This window comes from Stegastes partitus, unplaced genomic scaffold, assembly GCF_000690725.1.
Source record: "Stegastes partitus isolate 25-593 unplaced genomic scaffold, Stegastes_partitus-1.0.2 Scaffold327, whole genome shotgun sequence".
NCBI classification, from domain to species: Eukaryota; Metazoa; Chordata; class Actinopteri; family Pomacentridae; genus Stegastes; species Stegastes partitus.
The window spans coordinates 341,431-367,821 of NW_007578058.1; the positions used below are offsets into that span (position 1 = coordinate 341,431).

The 26,391-nt window shown below is 44.0% G+C and overlaps 1 protein-coding gene across 1 annotated transcript; it reads right to left on the reverse strand.

Annotated features, from left to right (window-relative positions):
- Window positions 1-156: 156 nt before the first annotated feature.
- dnaaf5 (dynein axonemal assembly factor 5) lies at window positions 157-24,364 on the reverse strand. Its single transcript, XM_008283790.1, has 13 exons — window positions 23,827-24,364; window positions 22,055-22,239; window positions 21,735-21,859; window positions 21,425-21,543; window positions 19,680-19,912; window positions 19,094-19,318; window positions 14,980-15,123; window positions 13,391-13,559; window positions 10,440-10,587; window positions 7,080-7,230; window positions 5,359-5,515; window positions 4,976-5,167; window positions 157-653 (listed from the first exon to the last, which is right to left on the reverse strand). Exons 1-13 carry the CDS (start codon window positions 24,362-24,364, stop codon window positions 508-510), a joined length of 2,532 nt encoding a protein of 843 aa, XP_008282012.1. The 3' UTR covers window positions 157-507.
- Between the last annotated feature and the right edge of the window lie 2,027 nt (window positions 24,365-26,391).

A 26,391-nucleotide genomic window follows, 5' to 3' on the forward strand; every position in this document is an offset into this window, starting at 1 on the left:
AGCAGCTGCACTCCGGGGTGCGCATGAGGAGGAGGAGAGGAGGAGGAGAGGAGGAGGAGAGGGAGCGTCGATGAAGAATATTAACAGAAAAATAATCATGAAAACAACGTCAAATCCCCAAGCTGTAAATATGTTTTTTTTTAAAAAGTCTCCTGATATATTTAAAAGATTTATTAAAACGATATAAATATCCACACATCTCATTCAGTTCAATCTGACAAAAAATCAAAACAACTAAAAATCACATGAACAGCTTCTCTCAGCATCATGGGATTTTGAGTGCAGGCACCCTAAGAGAGGAACAATGCAAACACTGTAAAGACACAGTAAAACAAATTATTTTTCAATAGACCCAAACATCAGAACCAAAGGAGAACAAGAAAAGGAATGAATACAGAACACCTGCTCTGAATTTAAATTCTGCCACCTGCTTCTAAATCGGTGAACAAAGAGTGAACGTCCTTCCGGTTAAGGCACAATCATCAGTCTCTGCAAACATTTGAAGAGTCAGCCTGTTGCGGTCTCTGTGGGTGGCGAGCTGATGTGCTGGAGCAGCAGGTCGCAGTACAGAGGACTCCGCTGTTTGTCCCTCACAGCCTCCACTTCCTGCTTCAGAAGCGCCGGGTGGACCGAGCTGCCTTTCTTCAGGGTTTCTGGACACAAACAGACACCAAATCCAAAGACACGGCAACGGTCAGCACAAGATAAAAATCGAACAAAGAAGAAAGATGCACGAAAGAACATCCAGTGCCAAAAATAAACCCTTTGCATGAACAACAAAGCTTGAAATTAGTAAATGTTGTGTCTGATGGAACAAATAACTGAAGTGAAGCTGCATCATAATCAGCTGATCCAATGCTAAAGTATTATTCTGCAGGAGAGACATATACAAATATTCACCCTTGTTCTTCTTCTGAATGGATTAGCGGTTCAAACGTGTACGACTGAATTACAACAACTGGTGTATGGATGGATAGATGGATGGATGGATGGATGGATGGATGGATGGATGGTGTAGAGTAGAGCAGTTGTACAGTGTTTGAGCAGAGCTGTGGGTGAGCTGGTGTGCTCCAGCTGCAGTGAGCGGCAGAAGGGTGGGTGTTGTGAGGTGGGGGGACTTCATGGAGGAAGTAATGGTGCAAAGTCACATCTAAGCAATTGTAAGGCAGGAGGAGGTTGTTTTCATGGACATAACTTCTAAACATGTAACGCTGATACACAGAGGAGAGTTCTTTGGGGTTTAATTAAAGGCCAGAGAGGGATTTTATTTTACTTTAACATCTAAAAGTACCAATATGTAAACAACTAAATTGTACGTAGCTATGTCTGCCTGGTGAGCGGCTCCATACAAACTTGTGCTGTGCATCCAAACCTTGTTAAATCACAGTGGGGCTGCTGTAGATTTAACAAAGACTTGGAGCGAATGACATCAGTCACAGAGGAAAAGTAGGATTTTAACATTCCACATATAAGCTAGGAAAGTGGAAACAACGACTTTCTCCTTTGGACTCTTTCAACCACAATTTGATAACAGTTGGAAGAATTCTCTCTGTTATGTGCCACGTTGTTCCAAAGCAGAACATTTCCAGACAAGGTGTTCTTTTAATAAAATTCTGCTCCATTTTCTCTCCAAACAGAAACAGCTCAATGTGACATTCAACTTCCTGCGGCGTTGGTTTCCAAAATGGCTCTAGCTGATCCAGATGCTGACTTTTGTGACGAAGATGCAGGTAAGGCTTTCTTCTGAGGACTGCTAGACTCCCGGTCTCAGAGCAGCCCAGTGTCTTCAAGCCTTGTTTTGCTTTTTTTTAAAGATGCGCAGCTTTATCTGAAAATGTTCTCGGTTTTCCAGCGTTTGTCATGACTTCCACAGTTTCATGTAACTGCCAGTTCTTGGTGACATTTCAGAAACCAGGAACATTTCTGATGTTTTTTTTTTTTACAGCCATCCCTGCTTTGTGCCAACAGGTACCTTCTGTTCGATCCTCAGTCAGCTGCTTGAAGTCTTACCAAAGTTAAAGCAGTCATCCCACCAGCAGATGGCAGTGATGAACTACAGTATCTTCACTCTGCAGCTCAAACATGTGCAGGTTCCCTGTCCTTCCACTGGGAGGCGATCAGCCACCGTTCAAATGTCTCACCTCCCATTGTTCCCACATTATCTGCTGAACTTCAGAGGTGTATTGAATTACTTCAATTGCTGTCAATGTGCAAATGCTTCAGAAACGACGACGCTAAAGCGCTGCCCCGGTGGTGGCACGCCATCACTCCGGATGAGTTAGCTCATGTAAACTCATCATTTGATACCCGCCTTTGTTCTTCAAGGAGATTGAGGGGATTTTTAGCTTTTGTGTATACTGTACTCAGCTGGGATGGATGAAGGGAGGTGGGACTTTGAATTAAAAGAGAACAATGATGGCTTGTGAGAAGTGAGTTATACTCATGCCAACAGGGAGGAGAGGGAGGGCATGGCAGCGTTGTCCATCATTCTGTCAGGACATGCTGCAGACATCAAGCCACTTCACAGATATGCGTTTGAAATACAAGAAGCATAAGAATGGGATCAACTATTAAAGGAACAAGTAGAAAGAGACAGAGAAGAAGAAAGGGAAGAAGAAAGCTTCAAACAGAGCCGTGCATGAGAGAAGAATGCTTCCAGATTTGGGGCACAGGCGGTTATGGGTGCTGTTAGATACAGACGATCACTCAGCAAGACGTGAAGCCATCGCGTTTCACAAAGAGACTCCAAGCTGTCCAAGAATCTGGGGTACTTCCAGAGGATCACAGTTTGAAGAACCTGGCTGTGCACACTGGCACATTCACTGAAACTGTACGGGGCAGATGTGCTGGCATGATGCTCTTCATTCACTGAAATCAATTACCCTGCCTCATCAAGCATCCGCTTGGACAGTTCAAATAACTGAATTAGATAAATAACTAGATATGAAAACACCGAAGGTATGGTTAATAACAGTGTGTTAGCCTGGCAACAGCCAATAATGTGTCAAGCACGGGGTTAGTGGTATTCAATTATTAGTTACTGTCCAAAAATCCCATGAAAAGACCAAAACTGACGATAGATCTCTCAGTCATTTCTTCTACATCTAGGACTCCCAGCCCAAAGCCCAGAGGCACCAAGTCCACCTTGTTTCATTTTTTATAACAGGTAAGCAATCATATTTTTGTAAAACAGGTTGATGTTCCCAAAAGTTACCCAAACAGGATTACGTTGTGCCTTTGTTGCGGCTATTTTCGACTGTTCCTTTTGGTGCTCTAGTGAGTATTTATGGCAGCAGCACTGAGGATGTGGGATTAACTCAAGATAAAGAAAGGGCTCACAGTCATGGAAAATGAAGGAACATATCACCCGGTGCAACGGCGCGGCTCATTTATGGGTTTTTGATCGTTTCTGGACATCAACGGAGCTTTCTGGCACCGAGGAATAAGACATACCAGGCCCAGATAATAATTGTTGGCAAAATCAATCCAAGGCTGGCGTTGAGCTTTTCATGGATTTGCTGACAATAAGACAAAAAATAGAATATCCCCAGATTTATTCTTAGGAGTTTGGTTTGGCTAAGCCCATCATCAAGTGTCCAGGATGGGTTGAGACAATAAGAAAGTATTTAAAAAGAGTGTTTTCTACCACACAAAGAGTATCTGGCCATTCATTATGCTAATTTACATATCCGTGTTCTGCAGTCAAGGTCTCCAGACACTTGATAAGCAACAATAAAACTACTTATTGTCTTTGTAAGTCCTTCAAGAGCTAGCGTGCTAGAACTCATGGTATGGAATCTATTGCTGCATCTGGTGAGTGTGAGAATGTGTTCTCTCTCTTTGTCCCTCTGAAGATGAGCGATCCTGCAGTGAGGCCTCTCAACACTGGCTAAAGCATCAGCGCTCACCTGCGTCCTGTCAGAAGTAATGACAGCTAACATCCATGTGAGTGGGAGCCAGTGAAAGTCCAGAGGAGCGTTGCCTTGGTTACGCAGTTCAGGAAAAGCCGCTCAGACTTTCCACTGATACATCAATAAAACACAACCGTGAAGCTGCAGGCTGTCGCAGAAAACAGAGAGCATGAGAGGAGGAAGACCGACTGACAGATAAAAGACAGAGGGATTAAGCCGGACGGGCAGGAAGACGGTCCTCATGTGGTTGTCGTTAGGTGGGACGGTTGTGGAGAGAGAAGCCGGTGATTTGCCACACACAGTCCAGTCTACACCTGGTGTCTGTGTGGAGTTCTACAGATAAGAGGCTTCACGTATTAACCCACCAAACTGCTCTTCAGGTGGGTGCTTATCCATGTCTGGATCTTGTATTTCACTGCTGAAGCCCACCACCAGCCCAGCCCTCAGCAGGCCTAAAGTACTCTGGCAGGGGAAATTGTTCACGCTGCTCTTGGTGATAAATTGTGTGGAAAAGAAGGACAATGGGGAGCTTTTGAAATAAGGGAGAGGAGGGTCTGTTGGCAGCGGGCCAGTAGAATAATCTTTGATAGAGGACACTCCAAATTCCTCTCATCCCTCTGTGAGTGTCTCAGACACAGCAGGCTGATCTGCTGAGCATCACAGCCTCACATTCACCATCATGATTATCAGCAGACTGTGCTTCTCAGAATATCATTTAAGGCCCATCTCACATCATTTGAAGTCATATAGAGTAGTCTGCGACTGATCTTATCAGGAGGTGCTACTAAAGACTGCTAGCTTCCAACAGAAAACAAAACAAACAATGAATTGAAGGCCAACTACAGAAAAGTCTTCGATGTGCTGTCCAGAGTTACGGTTATGTGAGGACTCTAAAACGTAAATATTTAAAAAGAGATATTTTTGTCCACTTTTCTGAAACCCAGACAAATTATTCATTTTTGACCTGAACACAGACGTGTGCATCCTGCCGTTTACCTATCACCACCTATCAACTTTCTGTCCTCGTCTTTGAAACCGTACAAACTCGCCACACACAGTCTCACCGAGCACTCGGTCCTGTACTGAGCTGTCGGGGTCGTCCAGGTGCAGGAGGAGCTGCTGAAAGAGGAGCTGCAGGTGAGGAGTGCAGAAATCAAGGCTGTAGTCTTTGGTGAGGCTGGACAGCCACAGACTCAGAGCCTGCAGAGCAACGCTGCGCACCTCCTCGCTGCTGTCGTCCAGACGCTTCAGCAGCTCTGTGGAGGGAAGAAAGCACGCAAAGCATTACAGGGCAGTTTTCCTGTTCAGTGGATCTGCTGTTCTTTGATTAAGTCAGGTACACAAACTGGTTTGCAAATATACAAAACTAACTGCAAAGCATGTAATATTTTTTATATACACACACATTTAGGTGGCAATGATTTGCAAATGAGTGTTTGCCACTTACCGGGGTAAATCTTGTTGAGTGCCTCATGGCTCAAACTGGTTCCTACAAGTCTGAGTATGGCACAAAGAGAGCGGCAAGCTAACATTCGACTCATCTGCGAGTCCTCATCCAGGGACGACAGCACCTGGGGACTCAGCTTCTCCTCCAGACAGAGCAGCTGCACACAGAAAAGCCAGAAGCCAGACCTTGTAAGCTCAAAGTCTGTCTGCATAAAACAATTCAAGCCCACTAAGTGACTTTGTCTGTAGTTTACACATTAAAACGTGTGTTTGTGTGAAGTTTAGTTTCTAAGTGTTTCATTTAGGGGTTATGAACCTGCAGCCTACTAGAGTGACTGCTTCCAAACACTGAAGTCAGCATCACTAATAGCTTAAAGAAGGTAAGAAGGCTTTTATTTGCTTAAATTGTCTGAGTGAAATAACACCCTAAGTATGACAGACACAGGTTTGGATCAGTTTGTACAGTAACGCAGACATGAAGCCCAACTTCTGAAGTCCAGTGAGGACTGATGTTTTCATCCCACCAACAGATGAGAAACGGAGGTAATGGACAAACAAGGTGAGGCTGGAATGCTAAGCCAAAGGCCAAGAGGCGATGGCTAAAACCTCTGTCACGCTGTCTGTTTGCTATCGAAACCGTGCAAGAGAAACAATAAAAAACGGAGCGAGGGGAGAGGGAGGGAAGGAGACAAAAAGAGGAGGAAAATTTGGCAGAGCAGTGATCCGGCATTACATCAGTGTCAATCTGAGGGTGCCAAGTGTAACTGGAGCTGCTAATTGTTTTCACAGGGAGTAGTGAGGAAACAATGTCCTTCTAAATGAAAGGCTGTTTGACGTGCCTGTGGAAACACACACATAACTTTCTATTGTTACATCTGTCAGGACATGTTGTTTATCTCATCTCAACTCATCTTCAAACCCAAACTTTCAAAGCATTGCGGTCGCCCTGTTCCAGGTTCTCTATTCTTGTGAGGACGTTTGGGTGACATTAGATAGAAGAAGTTTGCTCACACACACCTACACCCACACACCCACACCCATGTTCACATTGCCCCCCAGATGTTTGCACAGCCTTGTACTTGAAGATGTGTGAATAGAGAAGGTGCGTGAGCCAGTTTCAACTGGTCACTCAGCACACGCGAGGGCAAACGCAGCCAGATGTGCGTGTGTGCGCACACATACTGTAACTCGGCACATGCTCTGACAGGCAGGTGCAAGGGCATGTTCCGGTGATAGTTCCTACATATAACAAGGGCCCAGAACAGTGGAAGCATTGTTCCTCAGGGACAAAGGTATGTGAACTCGGTTGCCCCTGCGTACACCTGCTACCTGCTGTGGCCAACTCATTCAGCCAAGGAGAGAAAGATGGCGGACAATTTATTTTCCTAAAAGGCCAAGTGGGACCGTCTATTTTGATGTGAAATGGACAAAACAGAGAATTTCAAGTAAATGTCAAACCCTGATGGATTGCAAGAATGCACTACCACATCTTTTCCTTCACAGCTGAGTCAATAAAAAAGTGTTCCTGCAGATTGGAGATTAAAAGGACACACTGCTGGAGGGGGCTCACATCCGGTGTTTGCTTCCAGGCCTTTTGGGTCCCTTAGCAAAAGTGGCAATGGAAAAAAAAAACTAAAACGTCTGTGTGTTATCTGTGCATCTGTGCTGGCAGATCGATTAGCAGATGTCATCTCTGCAGCGCCGGTGTGTGTGTGTGTGTACCTGTCCAGGTGTGATGGCCTCTCCATGCAGCAGGGCCAACACACAGCTGAGGACGGAGGTGCGGACGGCAGCAGCAGTGCGGCCGGCGTGCCACACCAGGTTAGGAAGCAAGATGTCGCACAGAAACTTCTCTGACTCATCACGGAAACACCTGGAATGATGCACAGAACATGAAGGAGACAGAATAAGGAATTTTTCCTGCTTTATGTTTTTGCCAATCATATATTCTGTGAGTGATGATTGCTGTTGGGAATGTAGCAGAACTGCTGCAGCACAACGGCGATACGATCATACAGTTATTTTCCCACACTGTTCGCAAGGCGGGAGGGTGGGGGCAGTGGAGGAAAGCAGAAGGCAACGACTACAACATCTGGGTATCCTCCTTCCTCTCCTCCCTCTCTTTTCCACGCTGGCTTAGGCCCTCTGACATCCACATCTACCAGTCTGCACTGTGCTTTACTGCAAACTCACTCTTAGGTGCCTCGGGCCTTCGGTTGTACAGCTGGTGCCACAATAAACTTGTCATGTACTGTATATGATGTAGTGGGCTGTGATACTTCAGGGCCAGTAGGGGGAGACTGTGTGCCACTAATGCAGCCAGTTGCTTCATCTTGACAAGTGTTGACAGCTCATCATGAGTGAAGCCAGCGGATGGAAAGACATATTTCCGTATTACATGGATGATGTCCAGTGGAAAGAAGAGTAGGATTTTACCTTTTACTTGTATGTTCATGCACACAAATACACAAACCAAGTGCCAGGGAATTCTGACTGTACACCTCATGGGTCTGTGCACACTGAAGCTGTTTGTGTTCACAAAGCAGAGAATAAATGTCTCTGCAGACACATTTTAGCAAAACTGTCTATTGCACTTATTGTGACGTTGTTGCACAAGTTCCTATTGTTCAAACACCTGATTCTAAGCAAGCTGTTAGTAAAACTAAGAATTAGGTTACCACATATAAAAAAATGTGATCTCAATAATTGTGCAACCCACTAAAATCTGACGTATCCTGATATGTTGATGTTGAAAATATTCATATAATGATCATTATTGTCCTGGGATCTTTTTTTCTTTAACCTAATCTAACAAACAAAAATCAGATCTGCTTTCTTTTGTCATGCTTCACATTACTTATCATTAATATTGTTATTAGGGCTGCAAGGTGGAGCGGTGGTTAGCACCGTGGCCTCGCAGCAAGAAGGTCGCTAGTTCGCATCCCGGTGAGGACACCCGGGATCTTCCTGCGTGGAGTCTCCATGTTCTCCCCGTGCAGCGTGGGTTCTCTCCGGGTTCTCCGGCTTCCTCCCACAGTCCAGAAACATGTTGAGGTTAATTGGTGATTGTAAATTGTCCGTAGGTGTGAATGTGAGTGTGCTTGGTTGTCTGTCTCTAAGTGTAGCCCTGTGATAGACTGGTTACCTGTCCAGGTGGTCCCCTGCCTTCACCCTGAGTCAGCTGGGATAGACTCCAGCCCCCCCACGACCCGAGTAAGCGGTGTATAGATGATGGATGGATGGATTATTGCTATTATTAGTATTACTGATAGATAATTCCTGACAGGAGGGAAACTACATGGGAAGAAGAGGAACATCTGACCTCTGAGCATTACTTTCTTATTCATTACTTTTCCTGTCGAATGTCTTGAAACTTGAAATGAGGACCTAAGATGTGTCTCTTACTGTTCGTACTTGCATGAAAGCACACGTCTCCCCTGCAAGTGGCGCATGATTTTGGCCCGCCACATCCAGTGGGGGAAAAAAAAAGTATAAACTTTCATTTCTTACACTTCACCTTCTACTTAGGTTTCACATCCAGCTTTTTAATCATAGCACACAAATCCACATGAAACAAAAACATTATCAGCGTGTGTGTGGATGAAAGGCACTTACATGTACACAAACTTTCCCTTTCTGCTTGTTCTATAGTGGAGCTGTCATTATGTCATTTTGGTCGCAGAACAAAGAAAAGAGGTTTTCTCTATGACTATCATTGTCCTCCTGATGACATATAGCGTGTGTGTGGCCTGCAATCCGCCGAGCAAAGATCAGACCATGAATCATGAATGGAGGCATGAGATGAGTGTGAATGGAGATATCATGGCAGACCGCACAACCCCACATAGTGTGATTTAAGCATTTGTTTGAAACCTTCTGAAGGTATAACATGATTTCTGTCTCCTCGTGGTTCTGTGATTACCGCAGATACAGCTCTGGAATGAGAAACCAGTTAGCAGCACAGGTGGCCACATTTGGGGTTTGGAACAGACAGAGATTCTTTTGTCTAATATGCACGTTTATGGACAACAACAAAAAAAAAATGATGAAAGCAGAATTTCTAACTTCCACATTTTTGGCAAAGGTGGCAGAAAATTCTGGCTCACTTCCTGTTTATGCAACACATTTCACTGACAAGGACATTATTTTGTCTTGGATATACGGTTTTAGTGATTTAAGCCAAAGGTACTTTCAGTGTGTTCCCGTACAAAGATTACCAGTTTGTTCCTGCTATTAACAAATGGAAATACCTACTGACCCACACAAAGCTTTGGCTGCAGCTAGGGTTAGTTACACACTGCACAGATGTCCCCATGGCAACACCACAGACACAGTTTGTCTTTCTGATCGACAGGAGCAGCTGCTGTGATCGCTGGGGACCCAGAGAGGGCCTCAGGTTTAATGCATTCCCTCAGATTGGGGCTCTGAGCCCAGGCTGAAGGCTGCACAGCTGAGGGCTCGGTGGGACCCTGCAGGGCGGGTGCTGGCAGGGGGAGTCAGTCATCCCTGCTATCCTAGCACCTTCATCTGTCAATAACCATCCAAATTACTGATGAAAGGTTCTCAGACAGCATGTGCCATCTTCTTCTTCTGGCAAGCTGGGAAGTTATTAACTAATCCAAGCTGGTCTATCTGATACTCCCTAAGAGATCATCTGAACTCAAATCCTCACTAACTGTGCAGTGATCATGGAATGTGATTTATCACTTCTAGAGTACCACTGACGGCTTCGCATCTGGATATAACGCTGATGGTCAAAGTCCCAAATAAGATAATAAGATCATAATGACCTGAAAGACAGTTTGTTGGTTTTAGAGTGTGCGTGTCTAATTATGGTCACTGTGCTAATTATGGTGCAAAGTCAATGTTGGGCGAAACCTAAAAATGTGCTGCTCACGATTACTAAGAAAACTAGACGAACTTACTGAACGAAGTGAGGCTGAAGCTCAGTGTAACATCATGCAGTGATGAATGGGTGGAAAACTAAACCAGAATTCAGCTTCAACACTGTGCGTTTCTTTGTTCAGCTTAAAATGCACAAGACGGTGTCACTGTTAGCATGTGCACATGTGTGTCTCTCACCCTCGGGAGTCCAGTGTGTTGCTTGCATCCAGCAGCAATTTGGCAAACATTGTGAAGATGCTCATTCTCATTTCTGGGTCTCTGTTTGGTTGGAGGCAGCTACAGAGAAGAGGCATCAGCTGGCTCAAAAACTCCCCAATCACTGGACCTACAACACACACGAGGACAAGCACACATAAAGGACGTTAGTTCAACTAGTTTTGCTGGACACCATGAATGAAGAGAAAAAGAAGAGGGAACAATTGGAGATGCTGCATCTATCTTAACTACTAGGCCACTGGACACTCCGTCAATTGCAATTTGATGATGGTATTATTGAAATGAATGTAGCTTTGGATTTTGCCTTATTTGAATGTGACTCCCACCTGTTAGTGCACCTGTACACCATCCAGTCTGCAATCTGCTAGAGGCACTGAAATTACCACACAGATGCGCGACAATAATTTAAAGGTCAAGGAAATTACAGCTGGAATCACAGACAGCATGGTTGGTGTGTTTACTCTCAGTGTTGTGCCGCCATGAAAACAGGGCGCTACATGTCACTTCAGCAGAGGTGGAACCAGGATTCCATCAACAGTCACATAACTCAAACTTATTCTGTCTTTCTGGGTTTTTAAAAATTTTTATTTTTTATTTTTATGTAACTGATAAATTCTACCTGTCCCTGAAAGCAATAGTGTGTTAACAGAGATAAGACATATGCATTTGTAAATTTTCTCAACAGTTCTTTGCCAGGACCAAACATCAAAAAAGCAAAAAAAAATCTTTGACAAAATCTTCACACTCTTGAGACCTTTTTGTTCAGCGCTGACCAGAGTGCTTGTGTTATTAAGATCTCAGTGGCCTGGTGAGACAGTGACACATAGTGCAGAGGAAATGAGATGTAAAAAGATCTTTGTGTGACAGAGCGTTTCTATTCAAATGCCTTTTACAGGAAAATGAGAAACTCACAGTGCAAATATTCCCAGTTACACTCATGCCCACACACTTACCCACCAACGGTCTGACTTCATGTTTACAGAGGCATATATAGTGATCTGGGTGTGAGTAATGGGTGATAAGTGTTTGGACCGAATTGTGCAGACACGAGAGGAGACAGAGGAAATCCTGCGACTGCCCGAGGATGTCAACCAGCGTCATAAAAAATATGGAAAAACAGAGAGAGAGACCTTTCATCCAATAGCAATGCAGGTATAAAAGTACGTGTCATTTAGCCAGAGTTGTTTAGGAAACGTCTGCAGGTGATCAAGGCAGCAATAGTAGATTTCAATACACAAACTCTCATTACTGTTTACAGAGAGAGTCAGCATGCATCTTGTCCTTGAGCAAGGCACTAGAACCGGCTGTAGATAACGGGAAAGACAAATAAAAATATCTACAATCAGACATTCTGACACCCGACAAAGAACAAAAGACTGTGTGGAGGACACGGGAGGGAAATTATTCTTACTGTCTCCGGTAAAGAGCTGATGAGCAGACAAATGACTAATTCTCAGTTGCCATATTAACTGCCGTCAATTGTCTAGAGGAAGACTGATTCCCCTTAATCACCGTCGCATCAAACACACGCTGTCTGTTCTGCTGCCTGTAGGAAAGTCCTTGGGTTGTGTTAAAAACGTCGGGAGGCTTAAAGCAGCATTCAACATGTGCAAATAAAACACACACACACACGCACACACACGCACACACACACACGCACACACACACACACACACACTGAGCTTCAAAGTGGCCTTGATCCGAGAGAAGGTCAAGAGCAGGGAGCTTTGCTGCTGTTTGATGTAGTGACCTGCAAAGGGATCACTGAGTGGACTGAATGGACTGGTCAGTAAGATGTGTGTGTGTGTGTGTGTGTGTGTGTGTGAGAGAGAGAGAGAGAGACAGAGAGAGACAGAGAGAGAGAGAGAGAGGATTAGAATGCTACCCAGCTGCCCAGTCAATTAGAAAGAGAGGAGAGGGAGGGAAAAGGAGATGGAGATGAAAGCGTGGTACATGGAGGTGGTGATGATGGAGGATTATATAGCATGGGGGGGGGGAAGTGGAGTCTCAGAACCAAACCAAGGGTCACAGCTTTCTGACCTTCTACGCCACACACACACACCAGTGTTGGACTAAGTGCTTTAGACAAGTCTAAGACACACAGCTTGACGGACAAACAGAAGAAGAGACAAGGATTTAAAAAAGTCAGCAAGCCAACTGGTGCTAATGGCAGCCCGACTTTTTTGTTTGACCATGAGCCTCTCTGTTTGGGTAACAGCAAGGTCCTCTACAGGGTTTGAAGGCCTCCGAGGCCTGTGAGTGATGGTTATTGGGCTTGCACAATGACACTGTACACACTGCCTTGGGCGGCTGTCAAGTAATAAATCATGTAAGTTTTTATCTTATACATTTGGCAATTTGACAGCCCTCACATCCATCACCAGGGATGCTGTTGACAGTTACTCTGACCAGCACAGACCCATAATTCTGCAGTTTATGCCAGGAGCATTGTGGGACTATGTGAAAATAAAGAAAGGAGCAATGCTAACACATCTACCAGGTGGTAGATGCCTTTAGCTACTTTTCTGAGTGCAGGTGAAGAACAATCATAAGACCAGACTCATTAAAAAGCCTTCACTAGAGTATTTGTATAATTTGTGCCAGAGAGATCCAGTGCTGCTGATTTTTTCTGTAACATATCATTTCTGAACAAACCACTACATGAAGTAATTTTAAACAAATAAAACATTACATGGATCACCAACCTACTGGGAAGAAATTGAGCCAAAGAGCTTGTTCAGACATTATGAATTGACAAACTGATTTTTTCAAAACCAAATACTGTATTTCTTCTTATTATTATTGTTTTGGTTTGTTTTGTTTGTTTTACCATTGTCATCTATACATTCAAACTTCAGCACCTGCATTAAAATTTGGCAATGTCTTGTTGAAATACAGGCTTCAGGTCTCACCTGATTGAATGATTATGATATGCAGTTGGAGTCTCTGTGGGGAGTAACTGGACCAGGTGTTGACAGAGGTGGACAGCCAGTCCAGCAGCTGGCCCATATGCTGTCTATAGAGCTCCATCACTGAGTCCAGGCCCTGCACCTTACACAAGAGCTGTACAGTCTCCAAGGCCTGGGGGAGAGAATGATAGGTGGAACAAAACGGACGTCAACACATTCTGAAGCAGCAAAGTTTACTTTAAAAAAGGAGATCGAGAACATTAGGAAGGAGAAAGGCGAAACAAAGAAGAGAAAAAAAAAAGATTAACAGCTGCTGTTTTCTATAATTGCAGGAATTCGTCATGTCTTGCTCGTATGGGAGGCACAAAGCATCATGTGAGACCATGGGAAGAACAACACAGTAGCCACGACAAGGTCTCACACATAAAACCACTCAGAAACAAAAACTCAGATACACAGGATGTCACAAAGGCACAGGAACCGTCAGAAACAACACACACACATACACAGACACACACAGACACACATCAATAAAGTTGAGCTAAGAGGAAAAGGCAGGAATGAGAGATAGGATAGTAAATAATTAGCTGACTTCTTGGGGCAGGGGAATTGACCTTCAGGGCACTTCATAGTTCCCTTCATAGTCCCATAGGGACGCACAGGGACAGAGACATTGTCTGAGTCACAGATCGGCCCTTCAGAAGACGACTAGACAACCCTGAGCTGTCCATTGATGGGAAAGACATTCCCCTTTTCTGGGAAAACAAGTTCTTCTTTTCCTCTGGGTCCGGGAATGCCCAAGGCCATTCTCACCCTCCCTCTCTTTCCTAATCCATCCCTTCCCATCTCTTCTCTAATATTGCTCCCTGTGTGAACATATACACCAATGCAGACAGACATAAACACACAGTCACACTGGTGGCCCGTGTGGTGTCTAGTAGAAATCTGCGCCAAAGCCTTCCCGCTCCTCGCTCTGTCATTAGTGTACTACGGCGACATGCACTTAGATGACATGTTGACCTCAGTTACCATTGGCTTCACTTGTCACTGTTCCTGTTTGCCGCCTGCATTTGGAGGGTGACCACAGGACGAGAACTTGTTACCTGCGAGTGAGCTGGCTTTTGTGAGCTCAGGGGGCTTCGTGGAACCAAGTGGTGCTGGACCGATTACACAGAACTATGACGAAACCCAACTCATCCCTCCCCATCTGTTTTTTTTTTTCTCCATTTCTTTCCATCTCTCTCTTTCACCCGCCTCCTTTCACCCAAGACTGGATTTAAAGTTTTACTCCAAAGGTGCAATTTCAGCTCCCCTGGCTAAGTGGGTAATTATACTGTTGGCCATGCCCACTTTGAACCAGTGCAAATGCTTACATTCCTTGAATATCTCTCTTGCATCATAAAACACGGTCACCTTTCTAGTAAAGAAGGATGTAAAAAGAAAAGCGAAGAGAAAAAAGGCCATATCATAGTAAAACTAAGCATTGCGGAGGTAAGACAGTGTGCTGGTTTGCTCGTGTGGAACAAAGCGATGGCAGAGCAGCAGAAAGAACACATCTGGAACTGTACCTTCATACCGCTGAGTTTTCTCACCTTTTGGCTGAGCGTTGGCTCGGTGGAGAGACTCTGAACAGTGACCAGCACCTGCAGCAGCTGCAGGCTGACTGAGCCACAGTCCGACTCACACTGATGCAGCAGCATTTCCACACACGCCGACAACTGCTCCAAGTACATAACCTGGAAAAGAGCGAGTAAGGAAGAATTATTAAAACATCGTCTTGGATGTTTTCTTTGCTGTGAGATCTTGTAATTCTGCTTAAATTTTCTGCATCGCTATTGCAGAACCCTATTTCAGTCCTCACAGCCTCTTCCTTTCCCTTTCCACTTTCTCCTTCATCTAAATTCTAAGAGGTGATGCTGCTAAAATAACTAAATGCTCACTTGTCCTATTTCAAACAAATAGCAGCTGAATGATGAAGATACTGACTAACATTTTTTCCATCTCCAAGCATGAGCCTGTGTGATTGCTGTCACTTGTCAGCCAGCGTTGTGGTGAGCTCATGTTTAGACAAAGACCTGCAGCTCAGGCTAATTTCCATGCCATCACTGGGATCACGGCCTCTTTTCCTGTTTTCACGCCGCCTGTCATTAGGGCTTCATGGGGGGGTTGGGAGCAGTGAGTGTGTTTGAGAGTGTTTTTCTGTGAGGAGGGCTGAGAGGCAAAGCTCCCTCCAGGTGTTTGGTCTTTTGATGAGCAGTTGGAGTCCTGACGAGAAAGAAATACTTAATTCAGCCTCTAACACTCAAAACATGAGGCCACTTTCTCTGCTTGATTTGGCAGATACCGGAGCCCAATCACTAGGGGGAGCACTATCTTATGTCAAATATAAGCTGCTGTTGTACAGCACTGCTTGGCATCTGTCTGGGAGGAAACAAGTGTTAAGATGCTCACAGCATTAAAATACAAGGAGCTGTGAGGAAGTAGAGGAGCTACAGTACCTCCAGTCTGCACAAGCAAATGTTTTAATTTGCAGCAGAGTCTTGCGCACACACTAGAGTAAAGCTTGGCTGTGCATTGATTTCAGGGTGTTGGTAAATAGTTTTTTTTATCCCGAGGCAGTGTGAAGCTACACTAAACTTCCATGCAGCTCTGAGCTCTTCAGGTGACTAGACTTGACCAGCAGCTTAACAAACTGCACTGGTGTTTGAATGACTTGTCACCGATGGGGAGAATCCCGGCCACAGCAGGAAGCAGCAGTGGAAATAACGTGACAAACAGTGGCAGACACATGCATTACTGTATACACATACAGACATGCATATTATACATGCGCAGAAAACAACCATTAGGGCTGGCCGAGAGCGAGAAAGATTGAGAGCGGAAAAAGTGGTGCGATGTAATGACTAGGTGGACACCTGGAGTCAGGCGAGATACACCTGGTTTCATCGGCCTGGGCACACTCCAGGGCCCTCATTACACAGCGTGTGTGCATCTGTCCACTGCTGGATACATCAGCTACACCTACACAACTCTTCTTTAGGCAGCCATACCAGGCGATGGATTCCTACCTAGTGGGGAGCCCACCCCCCCACAGCTACTGATACTGCTATGGCAACAGGAAAACAAACGCTGGGAGTGGATGTTATGCCGACCCCCGGCAGTCAGGTGAAGCTGTCTCTCCTGCCTTTTTTCTCTTCTTCTGTTTTTCAGTGGAGCAGTATTTAGCAGTCATTCAGGACAAAGGGTGGACAAGCAGGCACGCTGGAAGATGCGCTGATGCATGCTGGTATGTTAGCATATTCAGGAAAAACCCTTCATGTTGTGACAGTGTGAAACATCCCCATGCACAGACTAAATGAAAAGACAACCTTTTTTTTTTTTCTAACCACCCTCCTGTTGATCTGTGACACTTTTTACAGAGTTTCACCAAGACAGCTTAACTGTTGATATGCCTAAATATGCCCACTAATTCACAGAGCCTCCCCTCTCTTACTGTGTTTACCTATTCACTCCGATTATACAGGGATGCCTCTTCCACTGTGGCAACATAAGACAGCCATACTCTGCTGCGTAAGGTGTGTGTGTGATGGTCGGCGTTTGTCAAATCTCTGTGGAATACCACTTTTAAAAAGAAACCCATATGTGATTCATGAGCAGATACCCCATATAAATCACACATGCTACCTCAGAACACGGTGGCTTCTTTAACCACAGGCTCGCTTTTCATTTTCTCTCAATTTCTTTACATCGCCTTCAATTTAGGGTCAGTGTTTTTATTTTTTGCTAAGCATCTGCCATGTATTTTTGTAAGCTGTCCTTTTCCCCCTACTGGAATAAAGAAAAGAAAACAGAGTTGAAAGAGTCTGAGAGGCTGCACAGAAACATCAAATATCAGCTTTAAAATCTTCAGCTCCCCACAAAGCCTCGCAGTTCACCCTGCCTCTGTTCACTTTGAAGCTTATTTATATTTCATTTCTTAACACGCTTCATTTTGTCCAAGTCAAACTTCACCTTTTCTCAACTTCCTCTGAAACTGGATCCAAACACATGTATTTTTCATATCGCCTTAATATGCCTTAGTTGTATTAAAAGTAAAATTAAACAAAACAGTGAGTCAGCTATTTGCATGTTGTAATTCTGTCCGCAGGTAAATAAACCAATATCAAACACAAGCTGGTCAGTCGAATACGAACAATATGAAGACACTCTGGGTCAGGATTTCACCATAAGAAAAAAAGACGGCATTCTGGACGCTGTGGTCTCAACACAGTGATCTAGTCCTTCTCCCTGCTATGAATTCTGCTGGTTATCAAAGAATGTTGCAGGTGCTTTGTCTGGGCGAGCTCTTGAATTACAATGGTCTTTGCTTTGCCCCAGAAACAGAGAGAGAGAGAATGACAGAAGAAGATAGATGGAGAAACAGACAGAAAGGAAGCAGAGGTCTGCTTGCATCTGTGTGACAGCATGCGCCTGTCTCGTCCGGTTAATTCTCTCTCTGGTTGACCCCACTGGATCGGACGGAGGAGGGCATGGAGAGGTCGGTCTTCCTCTCCATTTATCACCGGCCTTGACCAGGCAGGCTTTGAAATTTCAGGGATTCTTTTAATGGCATGGCTGAACCAGAGTCCGGTGCTAAGACCTTACACATGGCTATAAAAGAAAACAAAGCCTATGTGCTGCCTTGTCTGCTCCGAGGGGTCGGAGCAGCCATGTAGGGGTCACGTGAAATTAGTGAATTTTTGTTATTATTATCTCAGGGAGGAAATTCTTGCCGGCCACTGTGAGAGGGGGATGGGGTCATGGGTATAGGTGGTGCAGCAGGATCAGAAAATAGCTCCCTGCCAGACAACTTATTTTGATTCTGAGAGGGAAACATATTTGGTGAAAGCAGAAAAGCAGCATGGAGGCGACTGCTCTGGACTTGGTGGGATTTTTCCACTGGCAGAATGTTATTTACAGAGAAACTCCAAAGGCATTTTTAATAATTTTTTTTCAGTTATGTAAAAAAAAAAACAGAGATGTGCAACATTGCAGGAGCATGTTTCAAAGTTGCGTGTGAGCAGAGGTTTGATCAAAGACTTGAAATGTTAGATTTTAAAAACACCATGTGGCCTGACTGTCACTTTAGCAGGGTTGGCATCTTGGAGAATTACTTAACAGCGAACCCACTGAACTCACCATGTACAGTAGTGCTATTGAAAACGCTCGTCAGCTAGAGCATTTTTAAGAGATGTGGCACCTTATCGCGAAACCTTTTCCATAAGGGACAAATTAGGCAAGAAATATACGGTATGACAGCTGCACTGTTGCTGCCAAAAATAAGAGTGCTAAGGTACATAGAGAAAGTAGAAACTGACCCTCTATGATCCTGCCAAGATCACCTAACAAGACTTGAAGGAAACAGCTGATGCACACAGATGTGGGGGCACAAACAAGACATGGCATCCCTTGAGGGCAGAGAAAAGCTGGCAAGCTGTCAGCAAAACACGTCTGAGTTTAATGATTTAATATATCAAATAACTTCACAATAAACCCCGTAGGTGCTGCCACTACACTGAAGCTACTCAGTTCACAACAGCAGGAGGATGTGTTTATAGTGGGTGTGATTGAGGTAGGTAGCATTACTGGAAGAACAGTCATTCTCAGGTAAATATGCGAGTTAAAAACAGGTTAACCACAACCAAACCCAAGCTTCCCTCTGCTGACCTGTTGATATTCCTGGCAGACGTCAGGCTGGACTAGAGTGTTGGCGATCTGTTGGAGATGTGGTTTGAGGAGTGGTCCAGAGCAGCCTCCCAGCACCGCAGCCAGCACCATGAGGGGGGCCCAGGGGTGCGAGGAGGAGGACGGGGAGGCCACATGTTCCAGCAGCAGCTTCAGGAAGACGGTCGGAGGAACAAAGGTTCCCAACAGTTTAGCAGCTGCCAGGCACTGATGGTTGATACGGAGAGGAAGAGAGTGACGAGACAGACACAGGAGGGAGCGTGAAAGAGGATGGGAGGACAGGAAGTCCTTTTTTAATTTGTCGCACATCAAAGATCTGTACAGTCCTCAAATGTAAACAGGTGCATCCCAAGTCCTTGAGCTCTGCTTGGCCCAGTCTAAATGAGGGACAGTGGATAGACTGACATGGAACTAAAAGTGCTGACTAAACAGATGTGCCTTGAAATCACTTCATCTAGAAATAATTAAAATATCACAAAAGAGCTCTATACTACTGAATCTGTGCAGAGGTTCTGATACAAAAATAGAAAATGCAATGTGATCATTCCTCTAGCTCTCTGGAACTCACACTGCTGACCACGTCTCTCTCTGTGTCAGTGCAGGCCCGGTACAGGGTGGCCAGGAGAGGCTGCAGGTGCTGGGTGCTGTGGTCCTCGGCGTGGAGCAGCAGCACAGACAGAAGCTGAGAGGTTCTGACCCGGGTCGGCACCAGCCAGTCAGTCACATCATGGGTAATGGCTGGAACCAGCCTCCCCAGGTTTCTCACCACCAGCTCTCTGCAGCCCAGCCCTGGACGCTCCACTGGAGGAGAAAACAAAACATGCATGTTTTTTGAAGAACTCACTTCCTCACAGTCTGCCTCATCTACTGAACCTTCAGTTTATATTTTACTTTGTTTTCTAGATTTACTGAGCAATCAACAGGAGGGTAAGTAGGGTTCCTCATTAAAACTGCCTACATGGTCATGTAAATACAGCTCGTGAGCATTTTATTTTTGACTAATGTGACTCAAAATTTGACATATCTTCTGGTTGCACTGCATTGTGTACAAGTAGTCTATTTATCTTGTGTGAGAACTGTGAAATGTTGCAATCCATAAACCATCTGAAGAATAAATAACGCTGTTTGGCATATTTCCAAATGTCAGGTGATTGAGTTCCAGCTCATCAAGTTTTCTACAACTTCCAATGACTAAGATTTACCCACGAGGGACTAATTCTTAAATAGGCTTCTATATATTAATTCTTATTCCATTCCTCCTTCTTTTTCTACCCCAGCTCCTTATTCTCCTTCTCCTATAGGCATGCTAATGAGAAAGGAAGAGAGGGCTAAAGGAAGAAAGAGATAAATCAGACAAACACACCAGGACAAGACCAAACAAGACCCTTTCTGGTCGTCTCTCACTGTCTGACTGTGACCTGTTCACACTGGGAGGCCTGACAGATTTATGATGGCAAGAAAGAAAAAAGACAAAGAGGGAGAGAGTTAGAGAGACTATTTCCTTTCCTGTCCTGTCCCCAGGCACAGACAGTATTCATCTGTATTGTCACATGTGTAGTTGTGGGACATGTATAGGAGCTTTTATCCAAATGCAGAGCCTAGGACCTGTACCACACACACACACTCACACACTCACACACTCACACACTCACACACTCACACACTCACTCACACACACACACACACACACACCTGCACACACACACACACACACACTTACCCTGGCCCTATAGGCAAACTGTGGATGACCATGTTCAGGTTCACACTCATTCCTGGCCCTGAGGCAGACACTTATCTTTCCAAGCCAGTGCCTGCCCCGACAACAAAGCTGTCATAGACAGCATCATTTTTTACTGTATGTTATAACTACAGACAGCTGTAATAAAGAGATAAGATTTAATGCAGTGAGGTCTAGTTATTACATTAAGCATTACACTGATGTGCAGTTCAAGAAACATGCAGCCAACTTTAAGGGCTTTGAGTTTAGATAAGGAGGTAAACTCACAGCTGCCTAATCCGCCTGCCCTTCCACCTACATGGAGCAAAGTCTGATGTATTGTGTTGTTCCCAGCCATTCACAGAGTTTATATGGACAAATCCAGACGTTGAGAATAAGTAAGTCTTACCCAGCGATAAATATCTATAGACTAAAAAATAAGAACTTCTAGAATACCATGAATATGTCAGTGTAAAATGTGGGCCGCTTCTGATGCCTATAGTTTTTCATCATTCACTGTATTGAGTTTGGAGTTCTTCTATTAATCTAATCGGCTTGTATCTTAATTAAAAATGGCAGAGCTGTCAGTGACTGACCTCCTGGTGGGTAGTGTGGAGGTGGAGTGAGAAGGAAGTCCATCTTGTCCTTGATGTCGTCCTTATTCTCCTTCTCCCACTGTGTGCCTACCTGCCTCCATAAATCAGCTGCTAGAAGTCTGAAGGAGGGAGTAAAAACATGATAGATAACAGTGTCCTCATTATTACACACTGTTATTCAATCATAGTTTGTAGATCTTTAGTCTTTGCTTCATAATAGAATGTAATAGAATAATAACACATACTATATAAGCTGATTTTAATGTTGAAGGAAACATAATATAAATAACGACATTGTCCACTTATCAACCTTATTTCTGGGATCTCATCGTTGATGTTGCTCAGCAGGAGTGGGATAAGTTTGTGGAAATAAGAGTATCGGTCTCTCATGTGCAACAGCCAATCACCAACAACTGCAGTCACAGCTTTCCTCACCTGGACCAAAAGAAAGAATGAGAAAAAGCATAATTTAGCAAAAAAATGTTTGCCTCTAGCGGTTAAGTATTCATTTCTCAACACAGAGACAAATCACTTTGATTTTTAGACCCTGGAGGTAGATAACTTAATAAGAAGCACATGAGAGGCCACACAGTGGGAGCTCTGAAAGTGGATTATTTACAGAAACAGAACCTGTGGTGAGTCGTCAAACAGTCTCTGTGCCAAGTGAGAGAGCACGTCGTCCACATTTTTGCCGCTGCCGTGCTGAATAACTGCACCAGTGGCTTCGATGACAGACACTCGTACCCGGGAGTGCTGATGAGCGATCGTCAGCGTGAGAGGCTTCACAAGACTCTCAGCCTGCATGTGAAAGTGCTCTGAAGAGAAAGACATTAAATTAAGTTACTAAAAGCTGCTTCAATAATACAATAAAATAATACAATTTTGTAAAATGAGACTAAATAAGGGCTGCAAGGTGGCGCAGTTGGTAGCACTGTTGCCTCGCAGCAAGAAGGTTGCCGGTGGGGGCACCGGAATCTTTCTGCGTGGAGTCTCCATGTTCTCCCCGTGCAGCGTGGGTTCTCTCTGGGTTCTCCGGCTTCCTCCCACACAGTCCAAAAACATGTTGAGGTTAATTGGTGATTCTGGATTGTCCGTGGGTGTGAGTGTGAGTGTGCTTGGTTGTCTGTCTCTAAGTGTAGCCCTGCGGTGGACTGGCGACCTGTCCAGGGTGTCCCCTGCCTTCGCCCTGGGTCAGCTGGGACAGACTCCAGCCCCCCCGCAACCCTAGTGAGGATTAAGCGGTGTATAGAAAATGGATGGAAATGGAGACTAAATAATCTCAGGATCTTTGGTTGCCTCAACTATTATTTTACATCTTTAAATGTCTTTTTGTGGTTTCAAAGGCAGAATTACAGTTGGGAACTGTGGAAAGCGTGTCCTTCAACAACATCACTACCCAACAAGAAATCCATCCCAAATGAAAATTTCCTGGACTAAACTAACAGTTCATGTTGACTAAATGGAACTGCTGGGGAAGAATGAGGTTTTTGGTCAGGTCACCTCAGTCCCTGCATCAAGTCTAAATACTGAGGTCACGACCCTCCAGGGTTATTTATGATGTGAATCACCTGAGAAATTCAGATATTAAGGATTAACACCCTACAAAAAACAATAAAGTACAACTTTAGCTGACTTTAATGAATATTAAAGCTAAGACCCTACAGTATACTTATAAAGATCAGGTTGAACAATTTAGAATCAAAGTTACGACTCAACAAAAATACTCACAAAACCCAACAAATCCAAGGATTCCCTGGATCCCCCTGTGAGCAAAACTGTGACAGAAGAGAAAAACGAATCCCATTGAACAGGAAGCAGAACCAGGATCAGCGAATATGAAATCTGCTATAGAGGTCAAGAAGACACAGAGGCAGTGCAATGATTATTGGAATAACAGAAAACAAAAAAAGGCCATTTGCACACATTATTGCATTGCCTACTGTGCAATAATCCTCTATATGCTATATTCTATATGCTTATTGCATTAAAGAGTTTTTAATGCTCTTTTCGGAACTCATTTTACTGTAAAATACCAGCGTGATTTGCACGTTACCTCCTTATTTTTCTTAAATGTAGCATGTGTGAGCTTCTGGATCTATCTATCTATCTATCTATCTATCTATCTATCTATCTATCTATCTATCTATCTATCTATCTATCTATCTATCTATCTATCTATCTATCGCTTATTGAAGATAATTAGAGCGAATTAATAATGACAATTGAAGTGTTTCAGCACAGTCTGACCACTACCCATGGTAACCCAGACAACCTCATGCCGTCTCTAAGCCATTTAATACAGATGCAGAAGCAGGAAAGACAGCTTCTGTGTCGCAAACATGTCTGCGTGCTCTGAAACCATGGTAACAGACTTCATCAACAGCAGAGACCTTCTCACCAACCTGGCACACATTTGGCAAAGTTCACGGTGCATCTGCAGCTTTCTCTTTTGACATCTGGGAAAGGGTCGACGATGCCCCTCTGCAGTATGCGGATCGTTTCGCTCAGGAAAGGAGCTAAATGCTTCCCGCACACCTCCACTGTCAGAGTCAGCATCTCCGTGGCCGACAGCCGAAGCTCCTCCGCCGGCTCCAGGACCTCTTTCTCCCCAAACCGCTGAGCCAGGCAGGGCATGAGGTAAGGCAGCGACTCCTCCGGTTTGGGGACGCATCGAATAAAGTCCGTTATCATCGCTATCGTGGTTTCTCTGCATCTTTCCATCGGGTCTGACAGACATTTGAGCAGAGGCTTGAGGAGGGCAGAGAACACCTCCTGAAGGACGCTGCCGGACAGCCCTTTATCCAGCGTCTCCTTCCGGATTAACTCCAGAGCTCGCTTTCGTGTCGCCTTGTTGTCCTCGTTCAGGCAATTTAAATGTCGAGCGACTCCTCTCAGAACTTCAGAGGCAGCATGCTCATCTCCTGCCGCCATCGCTGCCATCTTGACTGTCGTTATGGCAACCGGCAGCTGCACGACAAACAAAAGGCTGCTTTACGGCAGCTCCGGATTCAAAACCTCAAACTTTATCTGTATTTACAAACACGAATCGTCTTCCTGTCCCGAGTTCTCTTTAAATGTACAAACTTAATGTTGACACACACTCACAATATCAAAATGTTAAACATTTTCATTTTAAGTTTCATAAAATGTAATATTTTGCATACTTTAACAGCACAGATATAAGGCGTTAGGGTTACGACTTCTCATCATTATTAGACGTATAACTTCGTGAGGTCAAACTGATGTCGCTTGTTAACACTGGATTAAACACTGGATTAATTTGAGCAAAACTCTTAAATCTAGTTGTGTAAAATTCAAGGTTTAACGCTTTTATTTTTCTCGTTGGTATTGTGGCTAAATGCAAATACAACCAAATTGATTTGCATTCAGTAAAATTCACAGAAACGTGGCATGTTATCCCAGAATACAACTGTTTCTCTGGATAAAACATAAGGAAGATTTTACTTTGCTACTTGCTAATGCACCGACAGGGAGGGGCTGCACAAAACTACAGCAAAACGCAGACCGCATGACAGCTTATGGTCCAGTGCAAAAACATTGTGATGTTACATTTTTAAAGTTTAATCTGAAAGTAGGACTTACATGTGTGATTCAGAAAAATGCAAATATCTAAAGGAAAGCGCTAATGATCAAATGGGATTTATCGTTCCTGTGTCAAAGCTGTTATTTTGCACATATTGTTGAAAAATGTCAGGGCAGTAACTACTATTGAGGGTATGCAATGGTCATCATGAATTATTGGTGTTTAGATTTTCATAGGGGGAATAAGTTGTGTTCCAACACAGGGCATCTCTACAGCACGATTAGGAACAATAGAAATTAGCTGGTTTTCCAAAACCTTTCTCGAAGTCAGAATAGATAAATTTTACATAGAAATAATTTGTCATATTGAAATCATACTTAAACTCTGGATATCTTGTCGATGGCTGAATTTTTTATTCGAATTTTGAATTTTTTTCCCCTCAAATACAGTGCAGTCTTCCTCTTGGCTACTTTGACCTGATAACCAGTTGGTGACACTGTACCTCCTGCTATCAAATTTCCTTCCAGTTTGTGATGAAGGGGGCAGGTGTTAAACTGAGATGAAGCACACATAGTGTAGCAAGTGTTTGTGTGGGTTATAGCATTCTGCACCCTTTTCTCAGGACATGTAATTTTTTTTTTATACACACTCTTTATCTCTCTGATATCTAACACCAACAAAATGTCTCTTATTTAAATATTTTGTGATGTGTTGTATGATGAACTTAATGAAGACCACAAGCCAAAATGTGTCGGCCTCACTACAAAGTTGCTCTTAATTCTATCAGGTGATGATGGAGATTTGGTCTCTTTGGACTTTTTTCCCCCACTTCAGATGGACTTTGGAAGCGGCCTAAATGCAACAACAGCATGATAAATTCCTAAAAGTTTGTTATGGTGTTTGGTTTTTGTGTGCCTCTCCAAGACTTTCTGAGGTCCCATCTTGCCACCACTATAAAAAAAAATGTGGAGGAGGCCTTGGCATCAACATACTAACAAGGCTTCTGGTAATAAGAATAATTTCATCATGTCATACCTGTCCATATCCATAGTTAAAGTCACCATGTTATATCTGTACATATTTGTATATAAACTCACTATGTGATATCTGAACATATCCACATGTATATCCATCATGCCCTACACATTGTCTTTAATATGTCTTTATTTTTAGCCGTATTATACATAATTCTTGCAGCCTCACCTGTATCCAGCTGCTTAACATGTACATTTCCCTGATGAGGGATTAATAACGTTGATTTATTTGAATAACAATACTCTCCAGGTCTTTTTTGGGGCTCCATGTTGCCTTTAAGGATTTTTTTTTTTTTTTTACCTGCAAATGTGCTGCCGCGTGCTCGCTGCTGCTGCTGGCCTCGAGAGAGATGACAGATTGACGTCATCGTTCCTGACGCAGAGCCAGC